We start from the raw sequence: 24,221 nt of genomic DNA, 5'->3' as shown, positions 1-24,221 counted from the left end.
GTGCCACATTTGCAGTAGCAGCTGATGTTATAACCTCTCTAGCATACCAAGGGTGGGGCGGTGGGGGTGGTCCACCCAGGGTGCAGGCAGCAAGGGGGTGCACTGAACAGTCGAGTGGCTGTTGACTCAGTAAGGGGTATATGGTATTGAGCTGCCTCTGGGGGTGAGGACAGGGGGTGCATGGCTGAATGTTCACAGGGTTTCAGATAGCCGTCTGGCCCTGTCGTATCTCCCCGCTGCTGACTCTTTCCAAGCTGGAAGGGGAAAAGGAAAGGGAATGGGACATTCAAAGCAGTTTACATAGTATATACAGGTACTTATTTGTACCTGGGGCAATGGAGGGTTAAGTGACTTGCCCAGAGTCACAAAGAGCTGCAATGGGAATCGAACCCAGTCCCCCCAGGATCCAAGTCTGCTGCACTAACCACTAGGCTACTCCTCCACTAGCAACATTCCATGTAGAATCTCAAATAGTAGCAACATTCCATCTAGAATCTGAAATAGTAGCAACATTCCATGTAGAATCTCAAATAGTGATGTCACAATGGCTTGATTGCCCAATACAGTTCCCCAGGATCAAAGTCTACTGCACTAACCACTAGGCTACTCCTCCACTCATTCCACCAATAAGAGCCAACCTCATCAGTGATGTCACAATGGCTTGATTGCCCAATACAGTTCCCCAGGATCAAAGTCTACTGCACTAACCACTAGGCTACTCCTCCACTCATTCCACCAATAAGAGCCAACCTCATCAGTGATGTCACAATGGCTTGATTGCCTGATACTTGGCTCATTTCTGATATTGTGATGTCATAAGGGAAAGGGAAATGGGACTTGATATACCGCCTTTCTGAGGTTTTTGCAACTACATTCAAAGCGGTTTACATATATTCAGGTACTTATTTTGTACCAGGGACTTGCCCAGAGTCACAAGGAGCTGCAGTGGGAATCGAACCTGGTTCCCCAGGATCAAAGCCGCATTGAGCCTGCCATGAGTGGGAAAGCGCGGGATACAAATGTAACAAAAAAAAAAATCTAGAAACAAACCATAAGAACATAAGTGTTGCCATACTGGGACAGACTGAAGGTCCATCAAGCCCAGTATTCGGTTTCTAACAGTGGCCAATCCAGGTCACAAGTACCTGGCAAGATCCCAAAAGGGAAGAAATGCCTGGTAAGCAGCAGGGCAAAGGTAAAGCTAAGCCCCTGAAATACCCTGCTGTACTGTGGCTTTGAGGCAATGTAGGGTCCCTAAAGCTGTGTTAAGGAACAGCGCCCCAGCTCTTCTGGACTCCTAAGACACGTGCTGGAAAGGGAAATGTAGAGCTAGGACTGCACTACATTATAAATATTCTGGGATCAGCCACTCATGGTCTCAGCCCTGCCCTGGAATGAGCGCCTTTCCCTGTTCTCTGATGAAGGAATGCCATTAGCAGGGAGGGAGAACACCTTGAAGAAACTTCTGTCCTACAGGATTCTCCATCTCGCTGCAGAGATGGAATTGTGCAGATTTTAATGATGTTTTAAAAAAAGCCTTCATTCTCTCTGGCACCCTGGCCTTAACCCAAGACTATTACAAACTGGAACTGGAGGGAAGAACCTATCATATAATTAAAGCTAAGTAATTCATCCATCAGATGTCAGGAAAAAATAAGCCACATACGGACAGAGAGCTTCAGACAAGAACGAGGGGTGAGACTGGGATCTACCCGAGTTCCACCCGCTTCGCTATCTATATCGAAGGAGAGGTTCTCAGCCCTGGACTAAAAATAAATGAGCCAGAAATCAAATGGTTGTTATATGTGGACGATCTGGTCATTCTATCCCCTACCTCAGAAGTCTACAAGAAAATCTAAGGAGCTCATTTTCAAAAGAGAAAAACATCCAAAAAGTGGCATAAACCTGCATTTGGACGTTTTTCTCACAAAAAAAATGTCCAAATTGGTATTTTCAAAACAAATTTTTAGACTTTTTCTATGAAGTGCGTTCAAATCACAAGGGGGCATGTCAGGGGTATGTTAAAGGAGGGATCTGAGCATTCCTAAGACTCGGACATTTTTCAGGCGTAATGGAACAAAACAAAACTATCCAGGACTAAAACTAAGACATTTTGAGCTAGACCTGTTTTTATAAGAAGGCACAAAAGCGTGCCCTAAATGACCACATAACCACTGGAGGGAATCAGGGGTGACCTCCCCAATACCCCCCCAGTGGTCACTCACACCCTCCCCCCCCCCCCACACACAAATGTGAATACAAATATGATTTAGCAGCCTCTATGACAGCCTCAGATGTTAGAGCCAGGTCTATTAGAGCAACATGCAGGTCCCTGGAGTAGTGTAGTGGTCAGTGCAGTGCATCATGGAGTGGGGGACTCTGGTCCCTATCTCCCTCTACCTGTCACATCTGTTTTGTGTTTTTTTGTTACAGTTGTACTCCACACTTTCCCACTCATGGCAGGCTCAATGCGGCTTACATGGGGCAATGGAGGGTTAAGTGACTTGCCCAGAGTCACAAGGAGCTGCCTGTGCCTGAAGTGGGAATTGAACTCAGTTCCTCAGTTCCCCAGGACCAAAGTCCACCACCCTAACCACTAGGCCCTTCAAAACTCAACAGAAACCCACTGTACCCACATATAGGTGTCCCCTTCCCCCATAAGGGCTATTGTGTACAGCGGGTTTTGAGGGGTTAAGCAGACAAGATAAGGGATGTATAGGATGTGTACTTGGGATCATGTTTTTGAAGTCCACTGCAGTGCCCTCCTAGGGTGCCCCATTTATCTTCTGGGATGTCTGGGAGAACAGTCTACTAAAAACCCTCCTACATCCCCGATGGCTTCATTTTCTACATTTTTCACTTGGACTTTTTTTTTTTTTTAGTGGACCAAAAAAAAACAAAACGTCCAAAGCACAAAACCTTGTTAGAAACAAGTATTTTCAAAAATAAAAGATGGACGTTTTTCTTTTTTGAAAATTAACTTCTTTCCTATTCAGATTTTGGATGTTTTTTTTTTTTTTTTGCAAAACGTCTAAAGTTGGACTTAGACGTCATATCGAAAATGCCCCTCTACATCTACTAGACCACCTACTGCAAATCCTGGGCCCTATAAGTAAACCAGGAAAAGACCCCAAAACCCTCCAACATAAATTCAAATTCTTCCTAAATGAAAAATAAGTTGAAAACACTTTAGAATATACAGAGCTTGACATTTCAGAGTTTTAATCTGGCCATGAAGACATTGCAAAAAAAAAAAAAAGCTCCCAGTCCTGAATGTAACAAGGAAACCCCCGGCCAAATATACTGTCATTCTTAAGTACGACTACAATTAACATCATTCAACCAGTCCCTTTATACAAAAGTAAAGTCCGAGATCTAAATAGGACAGAGCCACAACAGAACATCTGCACCTTCACTTCTTCAAGCAGATATTCTGTGTCCATAAAATCTCCCTCGAGAGCATCTCATTAGGATGTTTTCCCCTCACATTGTAAACAGAGTCCTCGGGAAATGATCAATGCAGCATCAGTGAGGAACCAAGACGATGTATTGATGAACTGCAAAAACAATTCCATCAGAAATACCTGTTTTATTCAACGGGCAGACACTTATCCATCGTAAGCTATAATATCCTAATGGTGCATTATACAGTGGAGAGAGAACTCTTTCACACATAACTTGGAATACAAGGATTCAACATGGCCGTGTTTCTCAGACCGATGATGTAGTTGCATAGGTTCCATAGAACAGAACGACACTTATATTCTCCAAGGTGTCTATTATAGTGGACAGCAGCAAAACTGTGTCCTCACATTCTGCCATAATAGGAGTGTAGCCAGACCTGCCATTTTAGGTGGGCCCCGAGTTAACCTGGGTGGGCCCTTCCCACCCCCACCCTTGTACATACATACAGTTAAAAAAAAAACTTTCCTTCTGCCTCTGCTATCATCATCTTTTTCCCCCTCTGCCCAGCATCTGCTCTTCATCCCCCACCCCGCACCCCGGCATCTGCTCCTCTTTCCCTCCCCAGTCTACCTCCAAGCCGTCGCCGGCAGATATTCCAGTAAGCAACCTGCACCAGATCTGCAGGCTACCCTCTACCGCGTCCCCGCCAGTGAAGAAACAGGAAGTGATGTCATTGAGGGCAGGATGGGGTAGAGGGAAGCCTGCGTAGGAATTGCTGCTGGTGATGGCTCAAAAATAGATGGGAGGAGGGGGGAGACAGACAGATGCCGTGCGAGAGAGGGAGATAGAGGATAGGTGCTATGGGGGCCACTAGACTGAGTGGGCCTGAGGCAAGAATGGGTGGGCCTGTGCCCACCCAGACCCACCCTTAGCTACGCTACTGTGCCATAATCTCAATAACAGTGACCCAAACTCTCTCCACTTCCTGACATAACACAAAACCCTACATGATCACACACACACACGCACACACATATCTAGCAAACATATTATATTACAACAGCACTAACACCCTGAACGCAACTTATGAAAAGGTGGCACTGCAACTATTACACTCCATCCAATAGTCAAAGCGAATTAAATGGACCAGAGAGGCTTCCGGCCATTTAAAAATGCTTGTCCATGGCTAACCCACCAATATTCAGCGACACTTAACCTTTAAGAGCCAACCTATAACCCTTGGAGGTTCACTGACAATTCCCCGACTTGGCTCAGCATTGAATATCCAGGAATATATCCAGCGGTGAGAATAAAAATACTGACCACCTCTGCTGAATATCGGTCAGACAGAGCCTTAGAGCACCAGTACATCTCTTATTAGGAAGTACAGACTGGAAAACAAAACAAGCCAGACTGATATAGAAACTACATGCTAGAAAGCTGAAGAAATCAGACTCTGCATTCAATGCAGCAATGGAAAAAGAGACTTTTTCGTATTGCACTGCGCAAAATACAAGAATATCAAAGATGCACATTACCCAAAACTAACAGAGAAAATCAAAGCCACAATAGAAAGAGCAGGAAAAACTCTGAATAATGCTGGGGGAAGAGGAGAAACGGCAGCAGGTAGAGCAGGAAAATGTGTGCCATTTTGTCATGAAGCCAGAGATATGAGCTCAAGCCAACCAGAACCCATGAATTATCTTTATACATAAAGGAATACAGAAAAAAATGACAAGTTGTCAGATCACAAAGGCTCTTGAAGCTGTATCTAAATGTATCCCTGGGACCCTATCAGGACAGCATCATCTCTGTGTTTGACACTTGATATACAGTTTTCAATAAAAGCCATTATGAATGGTGAGGTCATCAAAAGGTTGCCAAAGTCTTGCTTAACTGGCTGCCAAAGCTAATTGGCTGTAATTAAGGAAGAATTTTGGCAGAGGTGATGGGCGTGGGAGGGTTACTGAGAAGAAGGACCAGATACTCTCTGCATCTCATTCCAAGTGGGAAGTGAGACAGAATGAGAGAGCAGCGAGACTGCAGTCAGAGTTTGGGTGAAGGCACTTCTATGGCCATCTGTCCAGGGAAGAAGCTGGTGACAGCTGAGAAAACTGATAGTTTGGACCTGTCTTTCAAGTAAGTGTTTGTTTCTTGCTCACGTCATATTCAAACTCCATGTTGTATATTTCTGTTTGACATCTTAATGCAATCCAGTCCCCTTCGTCCTGAGGAATTTCTTAGGATGGGAGTTGTAGAACCAGGACTGGATCCTTATCACATGATGACATGGAGGCAGTTAGCAAGTCTGTAGGTTAATTCACTGAAGCTGTCTGTGGAATTATTTTTCCAGAGGAAACTCCACAGCCCTGCCATTTTGTACCTGTGGCAAACCATATTTTAAAGATTGTTCCTTTTCTAGCCAGCAGATGGCAGAGTAGATGTACAGTTGTTTTCCTTTCATGGGCACCAATCTCTGTTAGAAGAATCCTGCAGGCAGATATGCCATGAGCTATTCAGTAAATCCCATGTCACAGGATCTCTGTCCGGCTGTAGCAGGCTGGTGATATGTCATGAGCTATCCAGTAAATCCCATGTCACGAGATCCCTGTCCGGATGTAGCAAACTGGTGATATGCCATGAGCTATCCAGTAAATTTCATGTCACGAGATCTCTGTCTGGATGTAGCAGGCTGGTGATATACCATGAGGTATTCAATAAATCCCATGTCACGAGATCCCTGTCCGGATGTAGCAAACTGGTGATATGCCATGCCACGAGATCCCTGTCCGGATGTAGCAGACTGGTGATATGCCATGAGCTATTCAGTAAATTCCATGTCACGAGATCCCTGTCCGGATGTAGCAGGCTGGTGATATGCCATGAGCTCCCCAGTAAATTTCTTGCCACAGGATCTCTGTCCGGATGTAGCAGGCTGGTGAAATGCCATGAGCTATCCAGTAAATTTCATGTCACAAGATCTCTGTCCGGATGTAGCAGACTGGTGATATGCCATGAGCTCCCCAGTAAATATTGTGCCACCGGATCTCAGTCTGGATATAGCAGGCTGGTGAGATGCGAAGACAGCCAGAATGTGTGTCTGCTTTGTCGAGGTCCTTTTATTTTTATTGTACTTTTGATTATTCAGAAATGTGAGTGTGGTTCCCTTCTTTAATATAACCTGGTGAAAGGACATGAATTGCAGACATACACACTCGGTTTTACCCGCTTATAGGGTGGCAGTAAGCCCATTTCGCTTTAATCACAGAAAAGGCTCTCATTTACCATCTTTAATGATCCATGTTCTGCCCTTTGTCCTGATCACTGAGGGACAGACCAGTGATCTGTGTTAGGATGTGCTAAGGTGATCTCATTCCCCCCCCCCCCCCCCCCCCCCACCATGCCCTCCGCCCAAGGATTAGTGGATGGCATGTAAGGAATCAGGCTGAGATAAGACTGCAGCACAGGAATGTGGAGCTCTGGAAGCTGGCAGGGAAATATCACCTCCCCTCCCCTCCCCTCCCCATGCAGCCTCTCTGAACCTCTCTGAGCCCTGCTGGCTCAGACCACAGGTCCATCAAGCCCAGTACTCTGATTCCTACAGTGGCCAATCCAGGTCGCCTGCGAATACCCAGCATATGCCAAAGAAAAGGTCAATGCCTTGTGGTCCCCCTCTCAGATTTACTTGACTAATAAGTAGGTATGGATTTTATCTCTGGATATAAGTACATAAGTAATGCCACACTGGGAAAAGACCAAGGGTCCATCGAGCCCAGCATCCTGTCCACGACAGTGGCCAATCCAGGCCAAGGGCACCTGGCAAGCTTCCCAAACGTACAAACATTTTATACATGTTATTCCTGGAATTGTGGATTTTTCCCAAGTCCATTTAGTAGTGGTTTATGGACTTGTCATTTAGGAAACCGTCTAACCCCTTTTTAAACTCTGCCAAGCTAACCGCCTTCACCATTTTCTCAGGCAACGAATTCCAGAGTTTAATTATGCGTTGAGTGAAGAAACATTTTATCCAATTTGTTTTAAATTTACTACACTGTAGTTTCATCGCATGCCCCCTAGTCCTAGTATTTTTGGAAAGCGTGAACAGACGCTTCACATCCACCTGTTCCACTCCACTCATTATTTTATATATTTCTATCATGTCTCCCCTCAGCCGTCTCTTCTCCAAGCTGAAAAGCCCTAGCCTCCTTAGTCTTTCTTCATAGGGAAGTCGTCCCATCCCCGCTATTATTTTAGTCGCCCTTCGCTGCACCTTTTCCAATTCTACTATATCTTTCTTGAGATGCGGTGACCAGAATTGAACACAATACTCAAGGTGCGGTCACACCATGGAGCGATACAACGGCATTATAACATCCTCACACCTGTTTTTCATACCTTTCCTAATAATACTCAACATTCTATTCGCTTTCCGAGCCGCAGCAGAACACTGAGCAGAAGGTTTCAGTGTATTATCGACGACGACACCCAGATCCCTTTCTTGGTCTGTAACTCCTAACGTGGAATCTTGCATGACGTAGCTATAATTCGGGTTCTTTTTTCCCACATGCATCACCTTGCACTTGCTCACATTAAACGTCATCTGCCATTTAGCCACCCAGTCTCCCAGTCTCGTAAGGTCCTTCTGTAATTTTTCACAATCCTGTCGCGAGTTAACAACTTTGAATAACTTTGTGTCATCAGCAAATTTAATTACCTCGCTAGTTACTCCCATCTCTAAATCATTTATAAATATATTAAAAAGCAGCGGTCCTAGCACGGACCCCTGAGGAACCCCACTAACTACCCTTCTCCATTGTGAATACTGCCCATTTAACCCCACTCTCTGTTTCCTATCCTTCAACCAGTTTTTAATCCACAATAGGACATTTCCTCCTATCCCATGACCCTCCAATTTCCCCTGTAGCCTTTCATGAGGTACCTTGTCAAACGCCTTTTGAAAATCCAGATACACAATATCAACCGGCTCCCCTTTGTCCACATGTTTGTTTACTCCTTCAAGGAATTGAAGTAAATTGGTGAGGTAAGATTTCCCCACACAAAAGCCATGCTGACTCGGTCTCAGTAATCCATGTCCTTGGATGTGCTCTGTAATTTTGTTTTTGATAATAGCCTCTACCATTTTCCCCGGCACCGATGTCAAGACTCACCGGTCTATAATTTCCCGGATCTTCCCTGGAGCCTTTTTAAAAAATGGGCGTTACATTGGCCACCCTCCAATCTTCCGGTACCACGCTCGATTTTAAGGATAAATTGCATATGACTAACAGTAGCTCTGCAAGCTCATTTTTCAGTTCTATCAGTACTCTAGGATGAATACCATCCGGTCCAGGCGATTTGCTACTCTTCAGTTTGCTGACCCCATTATGTCCTCCAGGTTTACTGTGAAGTCAGTAAGTTTCTCCGACTCGTCTGCTTGAAATACCATTTCCGACACCGGTATCCCACCCAAATCTTCCTCAGTGAAGACCGAAGCAAAGAATTCATTCAATCTCTCTGCTACGTCTTTTAACCCCAGCTGTAGCAGATGCCTTGACCACATCCTATGGCATAAAATTCCATTGTTTGTTGATTTTCTCTAATTAGTTTTAAATCTGCTCTCTCTTTGTTTCATGGAGAACTCCCAAATCGTAAGGAGCAAATAACTGTTCCCTTTTTACCCATCTGCCTGACTCTATTGTATCCCCTCTCAGTCATCGTTTTTCCTAGCTGGTCTGCTTTGCCTCTCTTCATAAGGGAAGATTCCATCCTCGTTATCATTTTTGTTATCTCTCTCTGAACTGTTTCTACATCCTTTCTATCTTTTTGAGACAGGGTGACCAAAACAGCACACAGTGCCAGATACTTCTGACTTGGATTGGCCACTGTTGGAAACAAGATCCTGGACTAGATGGACCATTGGTCTGGCCCAGTATTACTATTCTTACATTCAGCATTTAACTGCATAAGTGACACTACATAAAAATAGGATTAACATTTATGCAGTGCGATTTAACTGCTAAACTTAGGCGGTGACTCTGCCTCCAGACTGCTCACAAAATAGCCGGCTCTCACTTTAGCGGCCACTTACCAGTTAAGGGCCACTGAATGTCAGCAGAAGCCATTTAACTGGCCAGGAGTGGTTTCTGGCCAGTTAAATTTATTTATTTATTGTAAAAATGTATTTATTTTTTTGTATTTATTTATTGCATTTGTATCCCACATTTTCCCACCTCTTTGCAGGCTCAATGTGGCTTACAAATACATCATGAACCGTGGAGATATATAAGAAAAAAACATTTAGTTTAGAAGGATCTTGGGTAACATGTTAATGATAAGCACGCTATTAATATAATAAGCAAAATAGTAAAGACGATTCTGGGTATATGTGGAGTAGTTCATAGTTGTTGGTCTTTGTGGTATGTCTTGTTAAAGAGATGGGTCTTCAGTAGTTTGCGGAAGTTACTTAGGTCATAGATCGATTTTAAGTTAAGCGCAGCGCGTTCCACAATTGTGTGCTCAAGTAGGAAAAGTTTGATACGTGCATTAGTTTGTATTTTAGTCCTTTGCATTTGGGGAAATGAAGGTTGAGGAATGTGCGGGATGATGTCTTAGCATTCCTAGGTGGCAGGTCTATTAGGTCTGACATATAGGCTGGGGCATCTCCATGAATGATTTTGTGGACCAGGGTACATATTTTGAACGTGATACAATATACAGTGGGGGAAATAAGTATTTGATCCCTTGCTGATTTTGTAAGTTTGCCCACTGACAAAGACATGAGCAGCCCATAATTGAAGGGTAGGTTATTGGTAACAGTGAGAGATAGCACATCACAAATTAAATCCGGAAAATCACATTGTGGAAAGTATATGAATTTATTTGCATTCTGCAGAGGGAAATAAGTATTTAATCCCTCTGGCAAACAAGACCTAATACTTGGTGGCAAAACCCTTGTTGGCAAGCACAGCGGTCAGACGTCTTCTGTAGTTGATGATGAGGTTTGCACACATGTCAGGAGGAATTTTGGTCCACTCCTCTTTGCAGATCATCTCTAAATCATTAAGAGTTCTGGGCTGTCGCTTGGCAACTCGCAGCTTCAGCTCCCTCCATAAGTTTTCAATGGGATTAAGGTCTGGTGACTGGCTAGGCCACTCCATGACCCTAATGTGCTTCTTCCTGAGCCACTCCTTTGTTGCCTTGGCTGTATGTTTTGGGTCATTGTCGTGCTGGAAGACCCAGCCACGACCCATTTTTAAGGCCCTGGCAGAGGGAAGGAGGTTGTCACTCAGAATTGTACGGTACATGGCCCCATCCATTCTCCCATTGATGCGGTGAAGTAGTCCTGTGCCCTTAGCAGAGAAACACCCCCAAAACATAACATTTCCACCTCCATGCTTGACAGTGGGGATGGTGTTCTTTGGGTCATAGGCAGCATTTCTCTTCCTCCAAACACGGCGAGTTGAGTTCATGCCAAAGAGCTCAATTTTTGTCTCATCTGACCACAGCACCTCCCAATCACTCTCGGCATCATCCAGGTGTTCACTGGCAAACTTCAGACGGGCCGTCACATGTGCCTTCCGGAGCAGGGGGACCTTGCGGGCACTGCAGGATTGCAATCCATTATGTCGTAATGTGTTACCAATGGTTTTCGTGGTGACAGTGGTCCCAGCTGCCTTGAGATCATTGACAAGTTCCCCCCTTGTAGTTGTAGGCTGATTTCTAACCTTCCTCATGATCAAGGATACCCACGAGGTGAGATTTTGCGTGGAGCCCCAGATCTTTGTCGATTGACAGTCATTTTGTACTTCTTCCATTTTCTTACTATGGCACCAACAGTTGTCTCCTTCTCGCCCAGCGTCTTACTGATGGTTTTGTAGCCCATTCCAGCCTTGAGCAGGTGTATGATCTTGTCCCTGACATCCTTAGACAGCTCCTTGCTCTTGGCCATTTTGTAGAGGTTAGAGTCTGACTGATTCACTGAGTCTGTGGACAGGTGTCTTTCATACAGGTGACCATTGCCGACAGCTGTCTGTCATGCAGGTAACGAGTTGATTTGGAGCATCTACCTGGTCTGTAGGGGCCAGATCTCTTACTGGTTGGTGGGGGATCAAATACTTATTTCCCTCTGCAGAATGCAAATAAATTCATATACTTTCCACAATGTGATTTTCCGGATTTAATTTGTGATGTGCTATCTCTCACTGTTACCAATAACCTACCCTTCAATTATGGGCTGCTCATGTCTTTGTCAGTGGGCAAACTTACAAAATCAGCAAGGGATCAAATACTTATTTCCCCCACTGTATAATAAAACATATTTAAAAGAAAATATAAACAAACAGAAAAAGTCATTAAATCCACTCTTCTGTGCATAACTGCTCATAACTGTGCATAACGCTTTGCTTTGAATATCCAGCCCGTGATGTCCAGTTACGCATTTCCACGGGATCATTCTATGAAGGTGGTTTTGGGCCTCACTTCCAAGGCTGCTCTGCTTCTAGTAATGATAAGACGTTCTCTGTCTGAGCCAGCGGCCAAGGCCTCCAGTCCTCAGTCAAAACTGCTCTCAGTGTGCCGGGAAAGAGTTTGTTGAATGTAAAGGCAGCGACCTTCGCTTGTCAGCACGAGACTGCTGACCCTGGATGAGCTCTGCCTGACCTTGTAGGTCACAGAAAATAGACTTGCTAATTAATACAGAACCCGGGCAACCTCCATCCTCTCTGGGGCTCTTCAGCTCTCTCCTCACTCAGATCTGTTAACACCTGAATTTCTTGTTTAACTATCAGGTTCAGAATAATCTGCAACCTCAGCTGTGAGGCTAATAGCATGAGCATGGCACCCATTCTCCCACTTAGAGCTCTGCTAATGCACCTCATTCCTTCCCTATGGCACCTCCTGCTATCCCAATTCTGAAACCCCTACACACTGCTCTGCCAGTGCCCCTCACTCCTGGTCCTCCAATACCTCCCCCCCCCCCCATAGTTCTGCCAGTGCATCCCACCACATTCATCCTGGTTAAGAAGCAGAATGACCCCTATAGCTGACCAGTTCATTTGTCACTTTCAGCAGGATTCCTGACTTTGGGAGGGATAATGAGGTTTTTCTGTGAATCAAGTATTCTACTCTCTGTAACCTGTCAAAGCCCCTCCCCCCCACTCCTCTTTATCTTTCAGTTTCCTTTGCTAATCTTCCCCTGGGGGTGTCTTTTTAAGGGATGTACATTTATGTTCTAATAACAGAAAAAGCTCATTTTGTTTTGTTAAAAAAAATGATATACAGGGACCCTTTCATTAAGGTGCTCTGAGAAATGGATGTAGCGCGACTTAACGTGGGAATTTCTCACACGCTAAGCCCATCCCTAAACCAGGGCTCTTTTCTTTTTGCCGGCCCTGTGCTACCTTTTCAATTAGTGCGCCACATTAAGTCAGCATTATGCGAAAGCACTAGCTAGACATTCCCTCCCCCCAAAATGTTAACACATTTTACAGTGTTAAGAGTGCATTGGTGCTTATCACGGTTTAGTAAAAGACGGCAGATAAATGGTCCATCCAGTCTGGCTAACGAGTCAGCCAGAGCTGTATCTGTTGCCTTATTAAAGTGTGAAGGTCATTTAAGTTTTCCTTTCATTCCCAGCTCTTTCTATATAGAGATCCTTTCTGTTTATCCCATGTGTTTTTAGATTCAATCTCCACCACCTCCCCTGGGAGGGAAATCCAGGCATCCACCACCCTCTCCATAAAGAAGTATTTCCAGGCTGGTATTACTCTTTAAGTCTACCATTCTGCAACTTCAATTTACACCCTCTAGTTTCTTTGTATATTTTACCTTTCAAGTATTTAAACATCTGTCCCTCCTCTCCTCCAGGACATTTATATTCAGGTTTTCAAGTCTCTTCTCATATGTCTTTAGGTGCAACCCCATATTTTTGTTACCTTCCTCTGAACCACTTCAGATCTTTACATGTCCTTAGTGAAATATGGCCTCCAAGCCTCACTGATGACTTCTACAGGGGTATCAACACCTCCTTTCTTCTGCTGGACAGCTTAGCATCCTTCTGGTTGAGGCCACCACCTTGTCCCACTCTTTTGCCACCTTGAGATCCTCAGATGCTATCATCACTTAGATCCCTCTCTTGGTCTGTGGAGATCAGCTTCTTGCCCTCTATCACATACAGCCCATTTGAATTTTCTACTCTGTCCTTCTTCACATTACATTTTTAACAGCCAAAATTAGACCATTCTTCTAATTTTTGTAGATGACTTCTCATGTTGTCCACCTCCTCTAAATCTTCGTACTATCTGCAGAAAGGCAAACTTTTCCTTCTAACTCTTCAGCAATGTCAGTCACAAAAATATTGAACAGAACTGACCCCAGTACCGACACCTGAGGCTCTCCACTACTCACTTTCCTTTCCTTTCCTCCCAGCAGATTCCATGTACCACCACCGTCTGCAGGCCAATCAGTTTCTAATCCAGTTCACCATTTAGTATTCATGAGCCTCCTCTGAGGAACTGTGTCAATCAATTTCTCATCCAGATTACCATCTCAGGTCCCATCCCTAAACTGCTCAGTTTATTCACAAGGAACAGTATCAAAGGCTTTGCTGAAATCTAAGTTGACCATATCCAGCACATGCACTTGGTATAATTCTTTTGTCACCTAATCAAAAAAAATCAATAAAATTCCTTTGATACAATTTGCCTTTGGTAAAGCCATGTTGCCTTGGAGCTTGTAACTCATTGGATTGTAGAAAGTTGACTATCCTTGTCGCCAACACCATCATCGAAGTAAGGCTCCCTGATGTATAGTTTCTAACCTTTTCTCTGTTAACGTCTTTGTGAAAAGGGATCACTTCAGTTTCTCAATCCTGTGGTGCTTCTCCAGTCTTCAAGGATCTATTAAACACATCCTCTAGAGAACCTGCCAAAACCTTGGTATCCTGGGATGTATCTCATTGGGTCCCATGACTTTGTGCAAGTTGTTCATAAACACTTTCTTCTTTTAATAGTGCATCCTTGTCAATCATCTGCGGACCTTTGCCAGGTTTTTCTTTCATGAATAGCAAACAGAAGTAATTGTAATTCCTCTTTTCTCTCTTCTCTATCTACACATTGACCCTCAGCATCTCTGAGTCTTGTAATTCCACCTCTGATCTTCCTCCTTTTGCCAATATCTGAAAAACAAAAGTCCTATCACCTCACTTTACATCTTTAGTCATTTTTAATTCTCCGTGTTCTTTTGCCATCCTAATTTCTTTCGTCATCTCTCTCAGCTTTACGCAGTAGCCCTTTTTTGAGTTCCTCTTTTACTGATTTTCTGATCGATCTGCACCACCTAGTTTGCAGCCACCTACCTTTGGAGAATCAGATGGGTTTCCTTTTCCTCTCGCTTTCCCTTACTTTCCTTATATAAAGAAACAGCCTTTTCCATTTCCTTTATCTCCTTCCACCCTGCCAGTACCTCCTTCAATACCTCTCCTTTGTAATGAAGTCTGTGTGTTTGAAATCCAGGACTTTGAATTTGATGTGACCGGAATCCCCTATGGATCAGGTGAGGCACTGGGTCGGGGCACCAAAATTCCACCCCAATCAAACGCCTAGAAGGATGGATGTCAGCCCCTGAGCCAGTGCCTCACCTGGTCAAGCAGGAGCAGGGACTTGCGAGAGAGGGGGAGATACCCAGATCACAGGCGAGGGAGAGGAGGAGGAGGGTGCGCCAATGCAAAAGTTGGCTCAGGGCATCACAGTCCCTTGAGCCAGCCCCCGGAAAACCAGCTCCTATGTCAAATTATGCTGTTCAATAATTACTGCCACCCAGGTGCCCACCCATCTGGATGAAACAATGCCGCCTTCTGAAAATCAGCAAATGTTTAAAGGGGACATGGGACTTGATATACTGCCTTTCTGTGGTTTTTGCAAATACATTCAAAGCGGTTTACATAGTATATCCAGGTACTTATTTTGTACCTGGGACAATGAAGGGTTAAGTGACTTGCCCAGGGTCACAAGGAGCTGCAGTGGGAATCAAACCCAGTCCCCCAGGATCAAAGTCCTCTGCCCTCCTCCACTCCTTAGGATTCTGGAATCTTGTTATTCTTTGGGGTTCTACATGGAATGTTGCTAATCTTTGACATTTTGCCTGGAATCTTGGTACTGGGATTTGATCTACTGCCTTTCTGTGGTTTGCACCTGGGGCAATGGAGGGTTAAGTGACTTCACAAAGAGTCACAAGGAGACGCGGTGGGAATCAAACCCAGTTCCTCAGGATCAAAGTCTTCTGCACTAACCACTAGGCTACTTCTCCACTCCTTACTCTTTGGGATTCCGGAATCTTGCTATTCTTTGGAATTCTATATGGAATGTTGCTACTCTTTGAGATTGTGCCTGGAATATTGTTAATGGGACTTGATATACTGCTTTTCTGTGATTTGTACCTGGGGCAATGGAGGGCTAAGTGACTTGCCCAGGGTCACAAGTAGCTGCAGTGGGAATCGAACCCAGTCCCCCAGGATCAAGGTCCGCTGCCCTAACCATTATGCGAGACTCTTTCAATTGAAAGGAAGGTCTGGAATGATGTGGCACAGGATGTCGTAGAGACTATTATAAAGAACAAAATTACAGAGCATATTCAACAGCATGGATTAATGAGACAAAGCCAACATAGATGTAGTGAAGGGAAATCGTGCCTCGCCAATTTATTAAATTTCTTTGAAGGGGTGAACAAACATGTGGATAAAGGTGAGCCGGTTGATATTGTGTATCTGGATTTTCAAAAGCCATTTGACAAAGTACCTCATGAAAGACTCCAGAGGAAACAGGAGAGTCATGGGATAGGAAGTAACATAGTAACATAGTAGATGACGGCAGAAAAAGACCTGCATGGTCAGTGTTCTATTGTGGATTAAAAACTGGTTAAAAGATAGAAAACAGAGAGTAGGGTTAAATGGTCAGTATTCTCAATGGAGAAGGGTTCCCCAGGGGTCTGTGCTGGGACCTTTGCTTTTTAACATATTTATAAATGATCTAGAGATGGGAGTAACTAGTGGGGTAATTAAATTTGCTGATGACACAAAGTTATTCAAAGTTGCTAAATCCCAAGAGGATTGTGAAAAATTACAAGAGGACCTTACGAGATTGGGCGACTGGGCATCTAAATGGCAGATGACATTTAATGTGAGCAACTGCAAAGTATGCATGTAGGAAAGAGGAACCCAAATTATAGCTACGTCATGCAAGGTTCCACGTTAGGAGTCACTGACCAAGAAAGGGATCTGGGCATTGTCGTTGATGATATGTTGAAACCCTCCACTCAGTGTGCTGCGGCGGCTAAGAAAGCAAATAGAATGTTAGGCATTATTAGGAAAGGAATGGAAAACAAAAGTGAGGACAATATAATGTGTTTGTATCGGTCCAAGGTGCGACTGCACCTCGAATATTGTGTTCAATTATGGTCACTGCATCTCAAAAAAGATATAGTGGAATTAGAAAAGGTACAGAGAAGGGTGACGAAAATGATAAAGGGGATGGGGTGACTTCCCTATGAGGAAAGGCTGAAGAGTCTAGGGCTCTTCAGCTTGGAGAAGAGACGGCTGAGAGGAGATATGATAGAGGTCTATAAAATAATGAGTGGAGTGTAACGGGTAGACGTGAATCATTTGTTTACTCTTTCCAAAAATACTAGGACTAGGGGGCATTCGATGAAGCTACAAAATAGTAAATTTAAAATAAATAGGTGAAAATTTTTCTTCACTCATCATGTAATTAAACTCTGGAATTCGTTGCCAGAGAATGTGATAAAGGTGGTTAGCTTTGCGGAGTTTTAAAAAGGTCTGGATGGCTTTCTAAAGGAAAAGTTCATAGACCATTATTAAATGGACTTGGGGAAAATCCACTGTTTATTTGTGGGATAAGCAGCATAAAATGTTTTGTACTTTTTCAGGATCTTGCCAGGTAGGTGTGACCTGGATTGGCCACTGTTGGAAACAGGACGCTGGGCTTGATGGACCTTTGGTCTGTTCCAGTGTGGCAATACTTATGTACTTATATACTTATGAACATGAAAGGGGAAAGACTCAGAAGTAACCTGAAGAAGTACTTCTTCTCGGAAAGGGCAGTGAATTTGTGGAATGGCCTCTCGGTGGAGGTACTGGAGATGACAGATGAAAACAGTATCTGAATTCAAGCAGAATTCAGTTCTTTAATAGAGAGTAGATGGTGTTTACGGGCAGATGGATAGGCCGTGTGGTCTTTATCTGCTTTCATTTGTCTGTGTTCCTCTGTTTCATGTCCTATCATTTCAGAAATGAAAAAAAACCTGCTGAAGTCTGTCATAATCAGTAATCCCACCACAAAAAAAAAAAAAGTTCTGTCACTGAACCCCCCCCCGAATCTCTATTATACCATCTTTGAGTTTCTCATAGTGCCACGGTCTCTCTTGGCCCTGCTCAGTCCCAGCCCTGAGGGATTGCTATGGTAAGCGCTATCTGGATTCAGTGGTGATGCTGGATTGCGTGGCGGAGGAAAGGACTTGCTTGCATTTCCTATTGTTTATTATTTCAAGTTTTTCCATTTATTTAATTTCTTAAAATAAACCACATGAGAAAAAAGCAAACAAAATGAAAAAACAAAGAGAAAATATTTTGCTGTGCCCAGACCTATGATTTGCAAAGAGGACCGAACTATCACACCCTGTACGCACTGAGTTCTCTCAGAGACAGACACTTCTGCAATAATTTTTCACCATTTCAGTACCTCCTTGGGCCCTGCTTGGGAAGCCCAGTAACTGCTCTCATAAGAGTAGCCATACTGGGTCAGACCAATGGTCCATCTAGCCCAGTATCCTGTTTTCCAAACAGTGGCCAAGCCAGGTCACAAGTAACTGGCAGAAATCCAAATCGTGGCAACATTCCAGAACCCCAAAGAGTAACAAGATTCCGGAATCATAACGAATAGCAAGATTCCATGAAGATTCTCAAAGAGTAGCAAGATTCTGGAACCCTAAGGAGTAGCAACATTCCATGCTACCAATCCTAGGGCAAGCAGTGGCTTCCCCATGTCTGTCTCCATAGCAGACTATGAACTTTTCCTCCAGGAACTTGTCCAAACCTTTTTTAAACCCAGATACGCCAACCGCTGTTACCACATCTTCTGGCAAAGAGTTCTAGAGCTTAACTATTCGTTAAGTGAAAAAATCATCATTGCATTTGATCTCTCTATATTTATATACATATGCAGCAACGCCTCACCGGGCATGAAGTTTAAATAAACATGATCATAATCGATATTAAACTTGCATAATTGGGAAGTTAGGGCTCGTCAGCTAAGAAAAGAGACGGATTAGGGGAGATATGATTGAGGTCTACAAAATCTTAAGTGGTGTAGAATGAGTAGAAGTTACATGGAAATAGTTTTAAAACAAATAGGAGAAAATATTCCTCCAGCTTAACCGATGACCTGCAGTGGTTGTAATGGTTTGGACTGAGTACATTTCATCATATATATTTATAGGTAGCTTTTGTTGAAGTACTGTACTGATTTACTTTGTGTTGGTAACTTTAAAGGGTACAGGGATTTATTGTTCCTAGATTTCATAGTATTAGTTAAAATTTAATGCCAAGAAGTGTAGGGTGATGCACTTGGGGTGGAGAAATCCAAAGGAGATGTACGAGATAGGAGAGAGATTGATAAGCACAGATCAGGAGAGGGACCTTGGGGTGATGGTGTCTGAGGATCTCAAGGTGATGAAACAAGGCGGTGGTCACGGCCAGAAGGATGTTGGGCTGCGTAGAGAGGGGTATAACCAGCCCCTGTACAAGTCATTGGTGAGGCTCCACTTGGAGTTTTGTGTTCAGTTTTGGAGGCTGTAAAAAAGCTTGAAGTGGTTCACAGAAAAGTGACCAAAATGTATAGGGTTTGCGTCCAAAGATGTATGAAGAGAGACTTGATGACCTGAACATACATACCATGGAGGAAAGGAAAGACAGGGATGATATGATACAGACATTCAAATATTTAAAAGGTATTAACTTACAAACAAACCTTTTCCAGAGATGGCAAGGTGCTAGAACTAGAGGACATGAATTCAGGTCGTTGGGGGGGGGGGGGGGGGGGGGCTCAGGAATAACATCAGCAAGTACTTTTTCATGGAGAAGGTAATAGATACCTGGAATGCCTCCTGTGGGAGGCGGTGGAGATGAAAACGGTAACGGAATTCAAAAATGCGTGGAATAAAACACAAAGGAATCTCGTATGGAAGGCCTGGAACCAAACAAGCTTAGCAGTGATTATATGGCAACACCAGGGCTGCCGAGAGACTGGGCCAGGCCTAGGACAAGGCCGCCACCCACCCCCGGGCCCTCTGAACAGACTTTAAGTGCCTCACCTTCGAAGGCACAGCAAGCAGCGGCAGACCACTCCTTCCTTCCGTGTCCCACCCTTGCGGGTTACGTCAGGCGAGGGCGGGACACGGAAGGAAGGAGTGGTCTGCCGCTGCTTACTGCACTTTCGAAGGTGAGGCGCTTAAGTTCAATGCCAGGGAGCGACGGAGGGCAGGCGGGCCGGACTGAGGCAGCAGCGTCGCCCCCCCCCCCGGAAGCCCGGGCCCGAGGAATTTTGTCCCCCTGCCCCCCCCTCTCGGCAGCCCTGGGCAACATCAGTAATTGGGAAGCAAAACCAGTGCTGGGCAGACTTCTACGGTCTGTGCCCTGAAAATGCCAAGGACAAATTGTACTTTATCTGATGAGTTATCACGTGGGGCAGGCTGGATGGACCGTCCAGGTCTTTATCTGCCGTCATCTACTGTGTAACTGTGCAATATTTCCTTATGGAGAGGGTAGTGGGTGGGCCAGTATCTGAATTGAAGAAGGAACGGGACAAGCACAGAGGCTCTCTTTAAGGAGGAAGGGATTGCAGAAGTTCACTTTTTAAGCCCAGCTCAAATGCCGGATTAGCCAGAGCCAGGCCTTTCTGAGCGCCGCCTACAGGTGGAATGGGAAGCGGAGCCTCTCTCTCGCTGCTCCGCGGCCAGCACAGGGTTAACCCTTCGCTCCCCCTCCCTCTCCCTCGCTCCGGTTTACAAGTGACAGCTCCGAGTCATGTGAGCCGGCGGCCGGGGCTGCTGCCCGGATCCCCGAGAGCGGGGACGGCGCCCGGGATTTGGGCTGGAGCGGCAGGTGGGTAAAAGACTGAGGATTGAGAGTGGCAGATGCGGTGGGCGAGACAATCGCCCCCGACCCTCTTGTCACCCAGGTACGTGGGGCTCAGGTGGCCATGATGAGAAGTATGACCGATCGGCATTGTGGGGGAGGGGGGTGCTTCGGGGCAGGAATGAGGTGCATAAGTGGTGGTGTCAGGGGAGGGGGAGTGGGGCTTATTTATCAGCACCGGCGAGGTGTGGGAGGGGCATCGTGTGCTCGGGTTTTCTCGGCTGGTGCTGGTGAAAAGTCCTTGAGGAAAGGTATTTGACTGGCAAATGAGGGAGCAGGAGATACCCCTGGCTTTATTTTCTGACATCCGAGGCACTGCCCTCCCTTCCCCCCTCCCTACGTCATTGGCCCACTGGCACTGCTCATTAAGGATGCCAGACCATGCCATGCCCCAGTCTCCGTCTGTTGCTCTCCTCACCCCATGTGCCCAAGGATTTCAGCACCTTTCCCTGTTCCTGCTCCGACCCCACAACAACCTGGCCCGGTCCTGGACCACCTTAATCCATTAGAAACCAGTCCAGCAGATCTCAGTGGAGACCCCCCCCCCCCCAGCCCACCTGAGCAATACTTAACAGATGTGTTTCTGCAGAAATGTGTCCATTCCTGCGACTTCACCAGCTATCTGTTTTCAATCTGGTTTTGTTTTTCCTCATGTGCTCATTTCTGATCTGAAGAAGAAGGTACTTGCTTTGCTTTCCAAATTTTATTTTTCAACAATTTTATTGAAGACAAACTAAACATACACTCCGCAGTAAGAGGTACATGTTGCACATAAATCCTGTACCCAACAAACAACGCCTTAGTATACATAACATCATCTTCAAGTTTTTAATTCCCCCCCCCTATTACCCTACCATCCTTCCACCCTCCCCCACCTGTGTCCTCCCCCCTCCTCCCTTTTAGGTTACACTGTGTAAATTGCAAATTTCTATCATTAGGTGTCATTCTGGCCAATCATAACTTATTAAGTACAAGACTTCTACTACGGTGTGTTTATAAAAGGTCCCCAGATCTTTAAGAATCGATTTTTCCTTTTGTAGGAGCCTTTGGCTTCTTTCATCTCCCACATCACCAAAGCTAATTTTAAATAAAAAGTATCATGATGATAGTCCTCTGTACATCTGCTCCCTTATCTTAAATCACTGTTCCCTATGCCCCGTCCACCCAACTCATGGTCTCCTAAGGTTCTTGCCTAGCCCTCCAGTGGCCTTTTCTCCTAGGGCTGAAGAGCCCAACCTGTTTAGCCTCTCTTCGTAAAGGAGGTTTTCCGTCCCCCATCTCTGATCGATTGGTTTTCTTTATTTCATCTTCTTCTTTATCGAGTCCCTTGCCCCGTGGGGTCCCTCAGGGCTTCAGTTCGTCCCCTTTGCTATTCAATATTTTTAAATATTATTCAGCATCGGTGCCTTCTTTTTACACTGATGACATCCATCCTCTTTGTATTTTCCCACTTCACCATTACAACCTGGCTTAACCCTATTGCAACACTGGCTACAGGTTGTAACAAGTTGGCTATCTGGCCATAGGCCAGTACTAAATGCGAAGCGTTATGGGTAAAAACTCTCTCAACCCTACCCAGCACCTGTTCGCTTTACCAATCATGGATTCTTTTCGATTCCAAAAAGGTATGGTCTTATTTTCTTTTCTCTGTTTTATTTCTGTTTTATTACCTTTAAAAGTGGACTAACAGGGCTATCACATCACTCTACCCCAGTAGCGTTGTGCCGGCTTCGCTCACTTTAGAGTTTGGTTCAGGCTTTGCTTCATGCATTTGTGATACTTTGCCTCGATTACTGTAACTCTGTTTATGCTGAGGTGGACTAATACCAGGTCAAGTGTCTACAAATTTTGCAAAACACTGCAGCGTTATTTCTCTGTTTCCGGTTAAGTCTCCCCTCCCTCCGTTTTTTAAATTACATTGGTACCTGTTCATGTCCCAATTAGGTTTAAAATCCTTTATCTGATTCATCAGGCCAATTGCTTGGGAAACTCCTCATTATGGGGTCCTTTTTCTAAGCTGTGGTGTTTTTGGTGTCCACTGGGTCATTTTTTTTTTACCACAGCGTTTCTTTTTCAATGGGGCACTAAATGGCTGCCTGAGCCCTTATCACCACCCACTGAGCTAGCGATAAGGGCTCATATGTTAAACACACAGTATTCGTCCAGCGCCTGCCAATGTGGTTCCACTGCCAGAACGTCCCCCCGGTAACAAATAGAAAAATATTTTCTTCTATGGGAAACAGCACATGCCAACTTCGTGGGTGCGCTACCTGGGCGGTACTGTCGATTTGGCATGTCACTTTGTAAAAAGGCCCCTATGGATCCCACCGAACACCCCCACCCATTCCCTCCATTCATTAGAGAATGACCCGGGGATGGAGATGGAGACAGAACCAGCAGGGACTGAATGTGGACAGAGACAGATCCCACAGGGACGGGGCAGGGATGGGGATAGAGCCCGTGTTGACTTGTCCTCGTGTGGACTGTTATTTATGTTTGAGTGATGCAGACGACATATTTTTATTTTTTGGGGAAAAACAAACATGCTGGCCAGAAGTATCAAAATTTGCATGGAGGATCTCGTACATCCTGCTACCAGCACATCTTCTGAGAAGACATCTTCCATTGCAGGAAGGACTGTGGAAGACGGGAGAGTTAGACTGATTCCTGAGATTGTTAATGACTTCTTATTCATCCACAGATTAAAAAATCATTACAGTGCTTCATAGGGCATATTTCTCCCCTCTAGGGCATACAGAACGGGTTGTATTTTGTACCCCTGGACATTTTAACTGGATTAGGATTCCTTGGGATAGCAGAAGTCTGCTATTGTTGGGGTTGGAAGGGTAGAGGGTGGTGGTGGTGGGGTTATTATAGTTGCTCGTTGTTATTATTGTTTTCTATTTGTGATTTATAAAGAACAGTTGCACAGCATTTTCTTCCTTTTTATACTTCAATAAAATGATTTAAATATAAAGTGTTTGAGGCTTCTGCAGATGAGGACAGAGCCCACAGGGATGGGGTGGGAACAGGGACAGAACCTGCGGGGATGGATGGAGTGGGGACGGAGACAGGGCCCATGGGGATGGGGCGGGGACTGAGAAAGGGCCGGCTTAGGATTCAGTCTAACTCTCCCGTCTTCCACAGTCCTTCCTGTAATAGAAGATAGGAAGCAGAGAGTAGGATTGCGTGGCCAGTATTCTCAGTGGAGGAGGGTAGTTAGTGGGGTCCCGCAGGGGTCTGTGCTGGGTCCGTTGCTTTTTAATGTATTTATAAATGACCTAGAGATGGGAATAACTAGTGAGGTAATTAAATTCGCCGATGACACAAAATTATTCAGGGTCGTCAAGTCGCAGGAGGAATGTGAACGATTACAGGAGGACCTTGCGAGACTGGGAGATTGGGCGTGCAAGTGGCAGATGAAGTTCAATGTTGACAAGTGCAAAGTGATGCATGTGGGTAAGAGGAACCCGAATTATAGCTACGTCTTGCAAGGTTCCGCGTTAGGAGTTACGGATCAAGAAAGGGATCTGGGTGTCGTCGTCGATGATACGCTGAAACCTTCTGCTCAGTGTGCTGCTGCGGCTAGGAAAGCGAATAGAATGTTGGGTGT

The 24,221-nt window shown here is 44.9% G+C and overlaps 1 protein-coding gene across 8 annotated transcripts in view; it reads left to right on the top strand.

Annotated features, from left to right (window-relative positions):
* The first annotated feature begins 5,426 nt into the window (after positions 1-5,426).
* Positions 5,427-24,221, top strand: part of PLEKHA6 (pleckstrin homology domain containing A6) — a 141,042-nt gene continuing 122,247 nt past the window's right edge. For 5 of the 8 annotated variants that reach the window (XM_030221028.1, XM_030221037.1, XM_030221032.1 and 2 more), the window contains exon 1: positions 5,427-5,544. In XM_030221028.1, coding sequence (XP_030076888.1) covers positions 5,429-5,544 — 116 coding nt within the window. In that variant the 5' untranslated portion in view covers positions 5,427-5,428. Of the gene's footprint in view, positions 5,545-20,459; positions 20,652-24,221 lie in introns of those variants that run through there. The other 3 variants (XM_030221033.1, XM_030221034.1, XM_030221029.1) reach the window with 2 other exon arrangements.

This window comes from Microcaecilia unicolor, chromosome 12 (assembly GCF_901765095.1).
Source record: "Microcaecilia unicolor chromosome 12, aMicUni1.1, whole genome shotgun sequence".
Classification (NCBI taxonomy): Eukaryota; Metazoa; Chordata; class Amphibia; order Gymnophiona; family Siphonopidae; genus Microcaecilia; species Microcaecilia unicolor.
The sequence above is the reverse complement of the archived record's forward strand: the minus strand, read 5'-3'. Positions and strand labels throughout refer to the sequence as shown.